The 14005-nt window shown below is 39.3% G+C and overlaps 1 protein-coding gene and 1 long non-coding RNA gene across 3 annotated transcripts in view; one reads left to right on the forward strand and one right to left on the reverse strand.

Moving 5' to 3' along the window:
- The window catches only part of LOC146508724 (uncharacterized), a 376303-nt gene that overhangs the window by 318839 nt on the left and 43459 nt on the right, over positions 1-14005 (reverse strand). The gene's annotated exons all lie outside the window — the stretch shown is intronic.
- LOC146508739 (C-type lectin domain family 12 member B-like) lies at positions 1981-10730 on the forward strand. Its single transcript, XM_085176187.1, has 8 exons — positions 1981-3825; positions 6661-6738; positions 6992-7090; positions 7467-7553; positions 7630-7794; positions 7936-8099; positions 8228-8340; positions 8457-10730. The coding sequence occupies exons 1-8, from the start codon at positions 3759-3761 to the stop codon at positions 8572-8574; spliced, it is 891 nt and encodes a 296-aa protein (XP_085032313.1). The 5' UTR covers positions 1981-3758; the 3' UTR covers positions 8575-10730.

The following is a 14005-nucleotide window of genomic DNA, read 5'->3' on the forward strand; positions in this document are numbered from 1 at the left end:
CAAAAAACATCATCTGTACATTTCCTGGTAACATATTGTATCTGGCTTTGTACATATTTTTTTTTACAGTTTTATATTTTATAAGATTCATAAACTTCAAAATTTTTAATTTCAAGAACATAATATTAGTGTGGTCTCTATATCCTGCTTTAGTAATCATCCTGATGGCTTTTTTCTGAATTTTACATAATGGTTGAAGTGAAGTTTTGTATGTATTTCCCCAGATTTCAGTATTCAGTATTTCACAGTATTCCAAATATGGCAATATAAGTGAACAGTAAAGTACCCGGAGTGATTTGGAAGGCAAAAAATGTTTAGCTTTACTCAGTACACAGATGCTTCTTTACAGTTTAGCTTGTATTTGGTGTATGTGAGGTGTGGTGGCAGATTTCTTTTCTCATGCATTAATCACGTGTTTAATTATATCACATTAGTTATAGTAATATCACGTTCTCACTTTACCATAGTAAGAGCACTCCTTTACATGCATGTGGAAAGTTAACACAGTGAGGCCATTGTAATGGGAGACATTAAACAGATAGTGAGACTCCTTCTGCTTATCAGGGATGTAAATCCTTAGGTGAAGGCTGAGCAGAAAACAAGGTCATAATTCTCTCTGTGCGGGAGAAGGTATAGCCCCCCTGTGAGAGGGGCCAACATGGAAGAGTTTGTGGAATGTTCTTTGTCTGTGTCTCTGTATATAAGATGTAAGGGCGGTGGCCACAATTCAGAGATGGCCTCATCTTGCGTAAAAAGGCTATCTAAGGTTGATCTGACTGCAGCTATCACTTGCTGTGCAGGCAGGAGTCGGGGAGTCAGCATAAGTCCTTCCTTTTGATTTAAGCGCAGTCATTAAAAGATTCTGCTTCCCCAATTTCTGCCACCACTTACTAGTTGAGTAAGAAATAAAAATCCCTCTAATGTACGCTTTAATAGTTTCCCACAATGCAGAGTGATGGACAAATAAACATCTAAACTTAGTGTTAAAATTGGATACAAATGTATAATCCCTTAAAATAGTTGTATTAGCTGTATTTAACCTCCAGTATTTTGCTCTATTTACCATACCTTTAAGAGAAAGATTCGGGGGGTAGTAAACATTCAATATAGAAACAACCGCACCTAATAATATTCCCTTGACTATAATGTACCTTCCATGCTTGTCCATAACACACTATATATTTGAAAAAGGGAGTTTTTTTCCTCACAAGGATTGCCACCCCTCTACTTCTTGAGGTAAATGAGTAAAAAAATACCTGTCCAAATCCACCTTGCTGTAATTTAAGGTGTTCTACGTCATCTAAATGTGTTTCTTGTAAAAGTGCAATATCAACGTGTTATTTTTTCAAAAAAGGTGAGTATTTTTCTCAAGTCCAGTGCTGTTTGTATACTGAGTTTCTGTTCCCTGTATTGATGCTGGGTGGTGTGTCAACAGTCAAGAACTTCATATTATATTTATATCTGTGACTTTAACACTTTGTATTTCTCAGAATACCAAAAAGTCCAAAAAGCTTTGTCAGGGATCCTGGGTCATTGAGTCAGTATTTTCAGTTTTGCCTGTTTTCCTGTTTCATGTTTTGTTATGTTAGCCTCGGTCTGTTTTATTCCACTTCCTGTGTGTGATTAGTCAGATTCAGTTCAGCTGTGTTCTCACCTGTCTCTCATCATCTGGCTGAGGACCATGGCCTCAGATTTGGAGGTGCTGATTCTCATTCCCACTACTTCAAATGAAGCCAACAGAACCACCTCATCTGCAAAAAGCAGAGATTCTGAGACCACCCAAGTGAAAGCCTTCCACCACTTGGCTACACCTAGAAATTCTGTCCATAAAAATTATCAACAGTCCAAACAAAGTCCAACAACAAAACACAGCTTAGGTTCAGATCCGGGAGGCAGTTCCTCCAAATCATGCCCCGCCAAGTCTCATAGTCATCGCTCACATGACCGTTGAAGTCTCCCAGTAGGATGACAGAGTCCCCAGGTGAGGCACCCTCAAATACTCCCCCAGGGACAAGAGGAAGGCTCTGAACCGTCATTTGGCGCATAGGCGTAGATGTCAGTCAGGACCAAATCCCCGACCCGAAGATGCAGGGAACACCAGGAGAAACCGCAACGTACAGGCAGCAAGCCAAGGGGATACTAAGATACCTACTCAAACTCCAGACTCAGCCACTCTCCAGAAAACTGGGTTCAGAGTCCAAGCTGTGTGTCAAGGTGAGACGGACTACATCTAGCCTCTCAACTTCATGTACTAACTCAGGTTCTTTCCCCACCAGAGAGGTGAAATTCCATGTCCCAATAGCTAGTCTAGGTATCCGGGGATCGGTCCACCCGGGCCTCCTCTCCTGGCCACGGCTAGGCACACATTGCACCCGACACCCCACGGCTCCTCCTGCGGTGGTGGGCCTGCAGGAGGACGGGCCCACGTCCCTTTTTCGGGCTGTGCCTGGCTAAACACCCAATGCCCAGCCACCAGACACTCGCCCTCGGGCACACTCCCCGGGCCTGGCTCCAGGACGGGGCCTCGGTAACCCTATCGTGGGCAGTGTGAACTGTTCCCTTGATCGTGTACTCATAGGGGTCTTCTGAATAGCTCTTTGTCTGGTCCCTCACCCAGGACGAATTTGCCATGGGAGACCCTACCAGAAGGCAAAAGCACATGGACAACATAGCCCCTGGGATCCCTGGGACACACAAACCCATTCACCACGATAAGGTAGCGATTCGCCAAAACAATTGATAGGTGGAATAAGTGCTTTATAACTGTTGGCATGAAACTGTGCTGTGGTGAACCATGAACTAGTGGATCTGCAAACTTCAGAAATCTATTGGATAGCCTGTGAAGATAAGTAAGTAAATTAAAACATGGACATTATAAATTGCTGCTGCTGTTTGGCCAATAGTGGGCACTGTATTGCTAATCTCTGGCTCTCTTCCATAGTTTGGTTTTTGTCCTGTCTTTCTGCCCATCAACCATACCATTCAAGGATGATGGCTGCCCCTTTATGAACTTGATACTGTTGGAGGTTTCTTTCTCTCAAAAGGGAGTTTTTCTTCCCCACTTCACCAAGTGCTTCCTCAAAGGGGGTTATTCAATTGTTTTGATTTTCTCTGTATTATTGTCGGGTTTCTACCAATATAAATACTAGACCTCCCGAAAGCCTCGGAAATTTAATAAAGTCTCAAATTATAAAGCAAGTTTAGTCTTTTATAGCTCCTAAAACTATATCATTAGGTTTATTTTTTTTGCTGGACATCTTGGGAAGAAAAAGGAACCTGTCCTCTGAACTGACAAAGTATGAGTTTACATGTTCACACTAGTTTCTCTTGTATATCTGAATGTTTTTCCCTCTCTAATGATCATCTGTCCAGATTTTCTTTCTGCTGTTCATGCAGTGCATGCTAGACCACCACCATTTGTGGAAATCATTTGAAAAAACACACTGACAAATTGTTGCATTAACAAGGAAAGTGCATGTTTGTTTTGAGGTATTATCAAGAAAGGAACAGATGAAAACAGAAGTAAACGAGAACAAGTTGCAGACATTCCCAATGAGTTACTGCTGAATAAATATCCTGTCACACCAACGCTGTGAAAACAAAATCTATATCAGTAAAATGCAGAAGTTGGTAGAAATGAAATGAAAGAAATGAAAGGCGTGGAAACAACTTTTTTTTTTAAATGATTCACTTTAGTTTTAACACAGTGCTATTTTTGGTGCACAAGTTATGAGAAGTTCAACAGAAAGACTTCAGCAATGGCAGAGCAGAAGTTTAACAACACACCAGTCAATCTAAAACCTAAAAAGCGATGCCAGTCAGAAGGTAAGCTAAGCTTTTCAAATACAGTGCATCAGCAAAAGATATTTTCAAACTCACGCTGTAGATCATGTAGATGAACATCACAATTAATAATTATAGGAGATGTTTTACTGTACAAAGTATATGACTGCTGACACCAAGATCTTTGTGTTTTTATCATTTCAAGCAATGTTTTTTCTTTTAATGTTTTTTTCTGCATTATTAATAAATGTAAAAAAAAAAACTACCTAAACCAAGACAAGTAAGATGATGAGATACTAAAAGTGCTTCCACAAAAGACAAAATGTCCCTTGATAATGCAAGGTGTGGGTCTAAACCTCAAAAAATAAAATAAATATCAAATAAAAGCTGTCAGTGACCTCAGCAACCTGAATCTCTTGCCAGACGCCAGCAGCTTTAGCATCGGTGTCCTGGGTGTGTGCAATCCTGTAAGATGCTGCATGCCCTCTTGAGAAAGCAAGCTCTATACAGGTCCATCAGGGAGGGAAGAGGATGACCAATGATTTTTGGGGGCCATAATAACAATTTGTAGTGCCTTTTTATGTGCCATGGTGCAACTGTAGAACCAAACAGAGATGCAGTATGTCAGCACTAATGATATGTCGGTCGCGAACGAAATGGCTCTTAGAGCCGGATCTTTGACGTGAACGACGCGAGCCGGCTCCTTATCGTGAGCCGTGGGTTTTTTTTTTCTTTCTCTCACCCTCTCTCACGCACTTTTTTTCCGCTTCACTCCGCACGCGAGCCTTGTGCTTGCGCTGAGCAGAGGAGGGGGTTACACTCAGTTGCACAGGAACAGAGCAGGAGGGAAAGCGAGAGAAAGAAAGAGAGCCAGGGACAACAACGTCACATTAGAAAGGTATAGTAATCATCCACAACTATTTTCAGTTGCAGATGATAAAGGATTCAGAAAGATTATTCATGCAGGTCCATATGACAGAGAATATGCATCTTCTTTTTGTTTTCATATTTTAATTTACATTTAATTGTGTTATGGTTTGCAGTGTTTTGTGTTGTTTCACTTTAAATTTGTAAAAGGAAAAAGCTGAAAATTTAAATAGTTAAAAGTTGAAACGTGAATAGTTGGTTTTTGTATTATATGATTTATTTATTACATTTTATGTGGAGTGAATAAATAAAAGTATATTTACGGTGGCCCCTAGAGACAAAGCACGTACAAACTCCAAAACACGTAAAAACTCCAAAACACATAAAAACTCCAAAACACGTAAAAACTCCAAAACACGTAAAAACTCAGAAGCACATAAAAACTCAAAACATGTACAAAAGACAACAGAAGTGCTCCAGGATGCTAGGGGCATTGTTGAGCTTTTGTGGCTACACAAGCCAGGAAGTACCAATGACCGGATTTGGTGTGTGGTAATAACAGGTAAATGAACATTTGTTTAAATTATTTGAATATATATGAGTGTTTGTGTATAAATACACAAACAATACACATATGCTTTCAATTGTGTAATTTAAGTGATCTAGGTAGCTCTGTTTTGGAAGTTCAGTTAAAGCTAGAAATGTGTTTTGGAGTTTGTAAATGCTTTGGAGTTTGTACGTATTTTGTCTCTAGAGGCCACCACATATATTTATATATAAACATATATCAATAAAACCACTTTTTTTTACATTAGTAGTTCCTTTTATGCATAATTTTATATTGTTGTTAATAATAAGTTAATTAAGGCAACAAAACAACCTGAAGAGCCGGTTGGGAGCCAAAAGAGCTGGCTCTTTTTAGTGAGCTGAACCGAAAGAGCCGGTTCTCTAAAAAGAGCCGGAAATCCCATCACTAGTCAGCACACTCTCAATGGAGCAATGGTAGACTACAGTTAGCAGGTCGGTTTTTCTGAGGATTCTCAGAAAATGGAGATGCGGTTGGGCCGTTGGTGTTAAGGTCCACGTGGTTGTCTGCACACCAATCCGACAAGCCTCTAAACCTCAGCTCTGTATGCTGTCTATTTGCCCCCAGAGATGAGCCCCACCTCAATAGTATCATCTGCGAACTTGTGAAAATGACTGCATTGTCTGGGTGGGTACTGACACAGTTATATGTATGCAGAGTGTACAGTAGGGGACTTATTACACAGCCTTGTGGAGAATCGGTGTTAAGGCTGAGTACTCAGGAAAGAAGGGGACTCACTCTAACTCTATGTCCATGGCCCAAGAGAAAGTCTCTGATACAGCAGCAGGTGGTAAAAGAAAGTCTAATATCCAACAGTTTTGCTGTCAGTCTGTCCGAGAGTATCATATTAAAAGAAGAGCTAAAGCCAACAAACAGCAGTCTGGCATAACACCCCTTGTTGTTCCAGGTGGGAGAGGGTGGTGTGGAGGGTTGTAACAATGGTGTCTTCATTTGATCTGTTACCTCTGTTTGCGAACACGTTATTATAACAGGTCGTAAAGCAAGTTAATCGGTAGTCTTTGAGGCTGCTAATGTTGGTTTGTTTAGGCAGTGGGACGAATGTGGCTGACTTCAGGCATGGAGGGATGCAGGATTGGGACAGCCAAGCGTTAAAGATCTCCGTGAAGAACCCAGCCAGCTGATCTGTGCATTCTTTTAAAAAGAGCTTAAATATATTTAAGAAGCTTAATTATGTCAACAGATTTGCTGAATTCTGTTTTGTGCATTGAAAATAATGAAAAGATGCTTTGGAAAACTGTGGTTACTTAGTTAGTTTGCCGTTAATTAGTTACTAACTACTTACCCTTTAACCAACAAAACAAATCAGATTACTAACTAACCTTTCTTAACCAGGCATTTCTTTTTTACCTGCCATTTAAACAGTCTTTGTCTTCTGTTACAACATTGTTATTCAATTCTTTCAGTTAAAACGAAGGAAAACAGCGTGTTTGAAGAAATGAACATGAAAAATAAAGGAACTAAACAAACTTCTGACACAAATGGTGAGTTATACAAAGCAAATGCAAAACCACTACTTTTACTACAAGGCATCATGCAAAGTACTAACCAGCCTGTCTTACAAACTGGAAGGGTAGAAAATTTGGTGCCTCATCTGCAAATGACAGTGACCTCAACAGAAAAACAATAGCAGCAGTCACTTTAACTAACAAACTAGACTTGATATCCATCAAATTACTCACATTGACTACCTTTTTTTTTCTTGCCATGAAATCATTCTTTGTCTTCTGCTACAAGGTTACCCTTTAAGTCTTTCAGTACGAAGGCAGAAAGAAAATTTATATGAAGAAATGAACGTGAAAAACAAAGGAACTAAACAACCATCTGACACAAATGGTGAGTTATACAAAGACAATACAAAACTGCTACTTTTACGACAGGAACTGATATGAAACTTGCTTAGAAACTGGAAGTGTGATGTTGGCATTTTCCTTACAAGAGCTTAATGACAACATCCTCTCAAACCATGTTTTAATATGTACAGGATTCACTGTTATTGAAGTTTGATCCATAATATGGGCTTCACCTTGGTTTTGCCTCTGAACTTTTTCAATTGGATTGTTATGTTTTTCCCTAGACAATAATTTAAAAAGTTCATTAATTAGAATGGTTTTATGATTATAAAAAGCCAATTTTAAGTTGACACAAGCAATTTAAAATCTTAAAAGTAAGAATTAGTTTGATTGCTATAATAAGTATTTATTTCTCCTAGATAAGCAGTGTGCATGTATAAAATCTTGTACACCAGTAACCATTTGCTGGGGTATTCTGCTACTGATCATGGCCCTTCGCATCTATTGTGAGTATAACTTGTAAAATTAGTTAATCCACAATGTCCGTGTAAAGCCAAAGAAGTGTTACGTTTTGTTTTTCAGTTACCACATTGTTAATTCATAAGAACAAAGACTTATTGAGGAGTCAACTCAACTGGACAAACACCTCCACTGCCTTTGAAACACAGATCAGAGACCTCATTGCAGAAAACCAGAACCTAACAGAACAAATAAAACTCATGAAGATGGAGCTCAGTCTTGGTCCAGGTCAGTGCAGTGTTGATGCCTACTGTCCCAAAGAAAATAACAGTAGGCTCCAAATCTATCAGCTACAAAAATAGGTAATGTCAAATAAATGTGCACTGATGATCTTTATTAATTGATTTTTACTTCTTTTTTTACTTGCAGAAAAGGTTTGCAACACTTGTCGGGAGGGCTGGCTCCACTTTGAGTCAAACTGCTATGCAATTAATGATGCTGAACTTGGTGAGCAGAAAACCTGGGAAGAAGCTCGAGAAAACTGCAAAGGAAAGATTTCCGATTTGGCCGTTGCAATTAATGCAACAGAAAAGGTAATAAGAACTGTGGCTCATTAGCACAGATTTATTTAACGAAAATACATTTTCTTTTGATCACACTCTGTGTTGCAGTGCCTTAAGCAAAGTATTTGAGTATTTCTGATAACTTTCTCTTTCATCAGAAATATATCAGTGACAAAAGCTGGAAGAGTTCAGGAGAAAATGGATACTGGATCGGTCTGAGAGCTGAAGGTGGGAAATGGAAATGGGTGGATGGAAGTTATCTGACTGATAAGTAAGAGAAACTTTAAATCAATAACAATTTAAAAATATTTTTCCAAATCTGGGATATATCAATTTTGTTTTATACCAATAATTATCAGCTTTAATCAAACTTGTTTTTTTCCTCAGCTCCTGGATTCAGCAGCCTCCTTCTGATGGTCTCTGTGTAATTTCTGTCCAAAATGAAGGATTTAAATCAGTGAACTGTGACCAGAAGAAACAATGGATTTGTAAAAAGAGACTCTAAGTATTTGAATTACCCCAGATAGACTTCAGAAGACTTTTGTAATCTGTAAATATAATTGCATATTGGCAAATAGCTCACTTTGCAATCCGGTGGAAAGTCGACTCCCTTCGTTATTCCCTTCTGGGCCGCCCTTTCACCCTCTATTCACTAGAGGTCCAATATCTATGAGCAAATGGCTCAAGGCTGTTTTGATAACATGACGAAAGCATACTAAGAGTGCCTTGTGACTGATCAGCAGATATCACGAGCTGACAAGGGCAGGAAATATGTCTTTTAAACCAATACTCTACATTGACTGGCATACATGCATTACAGTGATGCATGCATGGGTTTACTACTGACTTCAGTCATCATGATAATTCATATTTCAGTCTGCAAACAGGTTCATCTTTAGAAAAATGCTTTTTGCCATTGTGGTATACAAAAGATTTACAATTGTTTTAAAATGTCAATTGTTTCAGAGGCTAGATCAGAGGCTAATTTTTCCCACAGAGATCATAACAACTGCTCTGCAACCAGACCTCGTCCTTTGGTCTAACTCCCAAAAACATGCGTACGTCATTGAACTGACGGTACCACGGGAGGGAGCAATTCAGGAAGCATTTGAACGTAAGAAGCTGCGGTATGCCAACTTGGCAGCTGAGGCAGAGGACCGAGGCTGGAAGATCAAGGTGCACCTGGTGGGTGTGGGGTGCAGGGGCTTTGTTGCCAGTACAACAGCAAAACTGCTTAGAGAGATTGGGTTCAGGGGACAGGCACAACGGCAGGCTATAAGAGAATTAGCTAACACTGCTGAGAGTACCAGTCACTGGCTATGGCTAAAAAGGGCTGACATCACTTGGGCAGCTAAGGCAGTCAGCTAACCGCTCTTCTCCCCTCTGCTCTTCTTCCCTTTTCTGGGAGGCAGTGGGGAGGTAGAGCGTACAGCCCGATCCAGCGGGAAGGTGTAGGAAGCCAGATCGGGGGCCCCCCTTCCGACTCTCCTCTCTGCTCTCTCCTATCTTGTCCCTTTTGTCTTACTTCTCTCTATCACCTTTTCTATCCATTTAAAGAAGTGAGGCTCTGTCAGGGTTATATTTTATGATTGTCATTTGTACTTAGAAACATATAATCATTTATGCTTAGAGGTATATAATCGCTTGCATATTGATAAAATGTCTCATCCTTAGTAGGTCTTTAAGACTCTGTGTACCATGAGATGGGAGTACGTTCACTCCTTTTCCAGAGTTTTCTGGCATAGCACACACATCCTAAGGTCACAAAAGAGGTCGTATCTTCTCTTTCTTGTATATGGTATGGCAAACACATCTGTATCTGTTTAGGTATAAGAGACTTTTGTTTAGGTGAACTGCTGGACTCCCTGGCTCCCTCTCTGGGGAGTCATTCATAGGGTCACATTTTGACACACGCACACATACACACACGCACACATACACACACACACACCCATGTACACACATACATACACATACCTACACGTACACACAGACTGGTACTATTTGTTCACACACATGCCTGTTTAAGATGCCATATGTTAATGAAACTGCATATTCATGTAACCACAATAAAGAGCAGCGCTACGGAGGGGCTGACCGAGAGTGACGGGGTTCAAGCGGCAGGAACAGCGCTCGGTCTCGGTCACCTCCCTCATGCACGAGATCACACAAAGAGCTCTGGTGTCTTGTGTGTTGTTTTTGCCACTGCAGTAGATTGTCTCAGTTGTTCCAGCAATAAGTTTGTGCCTAGATAAACCTAACAGGCTCTATAAAGGCTAAAGAGATAAGTATTATTTCTCAGTTGCAGTGAATCGATAGAAGAAAATAGACAGTAGAAAACTAAACAGAAGAATGAAGAAGAGAATAACAATTTAACATAAACCATTGACACACTCTGGGGCCTGATCAACCCTGGCAGGGCCTCCTTGGATGAGGGTGTCTAGTGATAATGGCTGAAACACCCGATGAATCCAAGGTCCACTAATGACAATGTGTCCAAAATTTTAATATGATAATGTAGATCAGATCTCTAATCCCTAAACCTAACCAAGGAAAAATGTCAGATTATCTTGGGTAAAAGACCAAAAGTTGAGGCACACAACAATGTTTGCCGCTGGTAAAGTTTCTGGCCTGCTTTCCTCATAACAGCCATCCCTGAAGATTTTCTCCATTTAAAGCAATGCATTATCAGAGATTGTAACATCTAGTCCTTTTACTGAATCATTACCTTCTCTAAAGCCAGCGTTGCACAAATTATAAGTCACGCCTCTGCTAGTTTCTGTTTCTGATAGAAATAAAGATTATTGTTAAAGGTTCAGTGTGTGGCAGGAATTGGACTCAAACATACAGGAAAAGGGAAAAAAGGAACAAAATGAAAAGCAGCTTTATTGTTGAAAACAAACCAAGTACAAAATCATGAAGGTCAAACACAGATACCAAAAACTGTCACTCTATCAAGGACCCCATCAAAGATGGAGGAATACAGAATGCACACAGCAAAAGGGAAACATGACAAGTGACGACTGAGATAATATTTACACCGAGATGACAATGAGGCAAAAGGCAAAGGGTAGGGGGACAGCTGACACTAATCACAGATAATGGGACGGGAAGTAGAACCAAAACCAAAGACATACGAACTTGACACAGTGACAGATGATAGCAAACACCGAGATAAAAGTGGATTGACAGGTAATTCACTTATCAACTATGCAATCAGGGAACTAAAGGCACAGATCACAAAACCAATCATAAGGCCCAGGAACCAAAACATAACACCCAAACCAGAAGTCTAAATAATAGAGAATATAGAACCAAACATACAAGATCCGGGTGGTTAGCACTGTTGCCTCACAGCAAGAAGGTCCTGAGTTCAAGACAAATTTCTTTAATATCAAAGAATGCTGTCAATGTGATTTTAAAGAAATTCTGAGTGTTCTGTCATTGTGCTGTTTATTATTGCTGGTACCAGAAAACCGCCGCTGAATAAATCCTGGATTTTTATACACTTCAAATTCTGCAAATAAGTGTCCTCACCAGAAAAACTATAGCATTGGTTATTTAGTCTTTCTAAACCACCATAATAGATTTGATTTATTAACTTTTCGTTAACCAGGCTGTTTTGTTTCTTGGCCTGAAAATACTATGTGTCTTCTGTTGGAAGGATGTAAACATGTTTTTATATAGTTGCACATAAAATAAATATGTTACATTCATTTAAATATAATAATTTAATGTCATGGTCCTGTGTTTTGTGTTTCATTTTGGTATCATTTTATGTTTTGTTTTAATTCTTATTTTGTATTACTTCTTATGGTTTGGGGCTTGTGTTTTATTATTTCTACCTGCTCTGTTCATGTCCCTGAATTTGTGTTGCAAAACTGTCTGTGAGTTTTAATTTGAAGGTTTGTGTCTTGTTGTGTCTAATTAGGTTCAGCTGTGTTCCCCTCTGGTGTGTCATTCCCTCGTTACCTTGTGTGTATTTATAGTGTGTGCCTGCCTGTGTTCCCTGTTGGTTCGTCTGTGTTATTTGGTAATCGCCGCAGCGCTCTGCTCCTCTTTCTGCTTTCCATCCCCTGCGTAACCTCCTCATGGTTTCCCCTGTATGTGATTCTGTGAGTTATGGTTTCAGGTTTTGTTTGTTTGTCATTAGTTTTTCCCAGTTTAGGTTTACGTTTAGTTTTGTCCTTGTTTTTATTATTTATCGTTCACTGTAAATAAACTCACTTGCATCACCGCCACTGTCTGTCCTCCTTCACTTCTCCGCACGACTGCTGCCCCAGCTGTGACATTTAATCATTCCGTTTCATACATAACCCACAAAAATCTTAAGAGTATGAATACATTTAACTGTTTTTTCTGCTAGATAAGAAGACTAGATGTGTTAAATCGTGTCCATCAGTAGTAATGTGCTGGGGAATTCTTTTACTAATCATGGTCAATCTACTATTCTTTGAATATAGTTTAAAAATTGCATTCATTTGCAATCTGTGTGTAAAGTAAAAGTAAAATGTGACTTTTTGTTTGTTTTAATGTTTTGTTTGGGGTTTTTTGTGTGTTTGCCTTTGTTTGTATTGGTTAATATAAATGAACTTTTAATGAAAACTAATCTCAACTTAGCACAAGCCTATTAGAAAAGCTGATGAGAACTAACTGAAGAAAACCAGAACCTTAGGAAGAAAAATGAGCAGCTGGAGACAGAAGAAACATAACTGAAGAAATGCGAAACAGGATGACATCATGGAATAAGTTCAGTGTTAGTCGAGCTCAGCTGTCCCAAAGAAAACAACAGTATTTTCCAAATCAATTGGCTACAAAAAGACATAATTTTGGGTAATGGTAATTGCATATTGTTCAGCTGGTGTGTGTGCGTGCATGTGAACGCGTGTACGTGTGTGTTTATGAAAGTTTACAATTAATTCAAGTTCATAATTATAGAAGAAGTTTTACTTTACACAGAGTAGGTCTGCTGATGGCATTTAATACAACACAGAGTAAGATCTAAATTGGCACTCTGTGGTTTTTCCATTTGTGTCACTAAAGGGGGTTTCTGCAGTGCAGTTTGTATACTGAGTTTCTGTTCCCTGTATTGATGCTGTTTGGCCAACAGAGGGCGATGAGTTACTTCACAACAAGAAGGCTGTTGTCTGAAGTATCTGTATTCTGGTATTTTTGTGTTTTTATATATCTGTATCTGACCGTATTCTTAGCTTAAGTGATATTGAATCAAGTTATTGTCACAATATTGTGGAATTTTGACAAAAGTTTCTAATCAAGCCAAGAACAACACTGTTCAAGCTGCACATATTTAATTAAGATGGGGAAGAAGAAGAGCTGTCCTCTATATCTGTACTCTTCATTCACTCATACTGTTCACATCAAGCACAGAGCTGCAAGGAAGCTTATTAGTATAGTCCCACATTGTGCATATTACACATATTGTTGGTCAAATCAAGTTCACTGTTTTTTGGTTGGTTTTTTTTGTTTTGGTGGTTGTTTTTGTTTTTTTGTTTTTTGTGTGCATACTTAATAAATATACATAAATACATGCTAAGAAGATTTAAGGTGGTTCTGAGTGCAAAAAGGGGCCCAACATGGTACTAGCATCACTAAGTCTCTGGTGTGTGAGTGTAAAAGAATACACAGTGTAAAGTTCAAACACGGACAACTTATTTTTTTCAGCCAAAAGCAGAAGCTGGCCTACGCAACAGTGCAACATCGCTTATTGATGGCAGTGACATCTTCTACAAGACAATGACTGAATTACACTTCAAAAACAGAACAACTGCTGTGATGTATGGTTGGGTGTGAGGGAGTTATAGATACAAGACCAACCATTTGATGGAAGAAGTGCTTGCTCATAGGGGGTCATATGATTGTTGGGTTTTTCTCTGTATCTATGAAGCGCCTTGAGGCGACTTTTGTTGTGATTTGGC

The sequence above is a fragment of the Neolamprologus multifasciatus genome, chromosome 11 (genome assembly GCF_963576455.1).
Source record: "Neolamprologus multifasciatus chromosome 11, fNeoMul1.2, whole genome shotgun sequence".
In the NCBI taxonomy this organism is placed as follows: Eukaryota; Metazoa; Chordata; class Actinopteri; order Cichliformes; family Cichlidae; genus Neolamprologus; species Neolamprologus multifasciatus.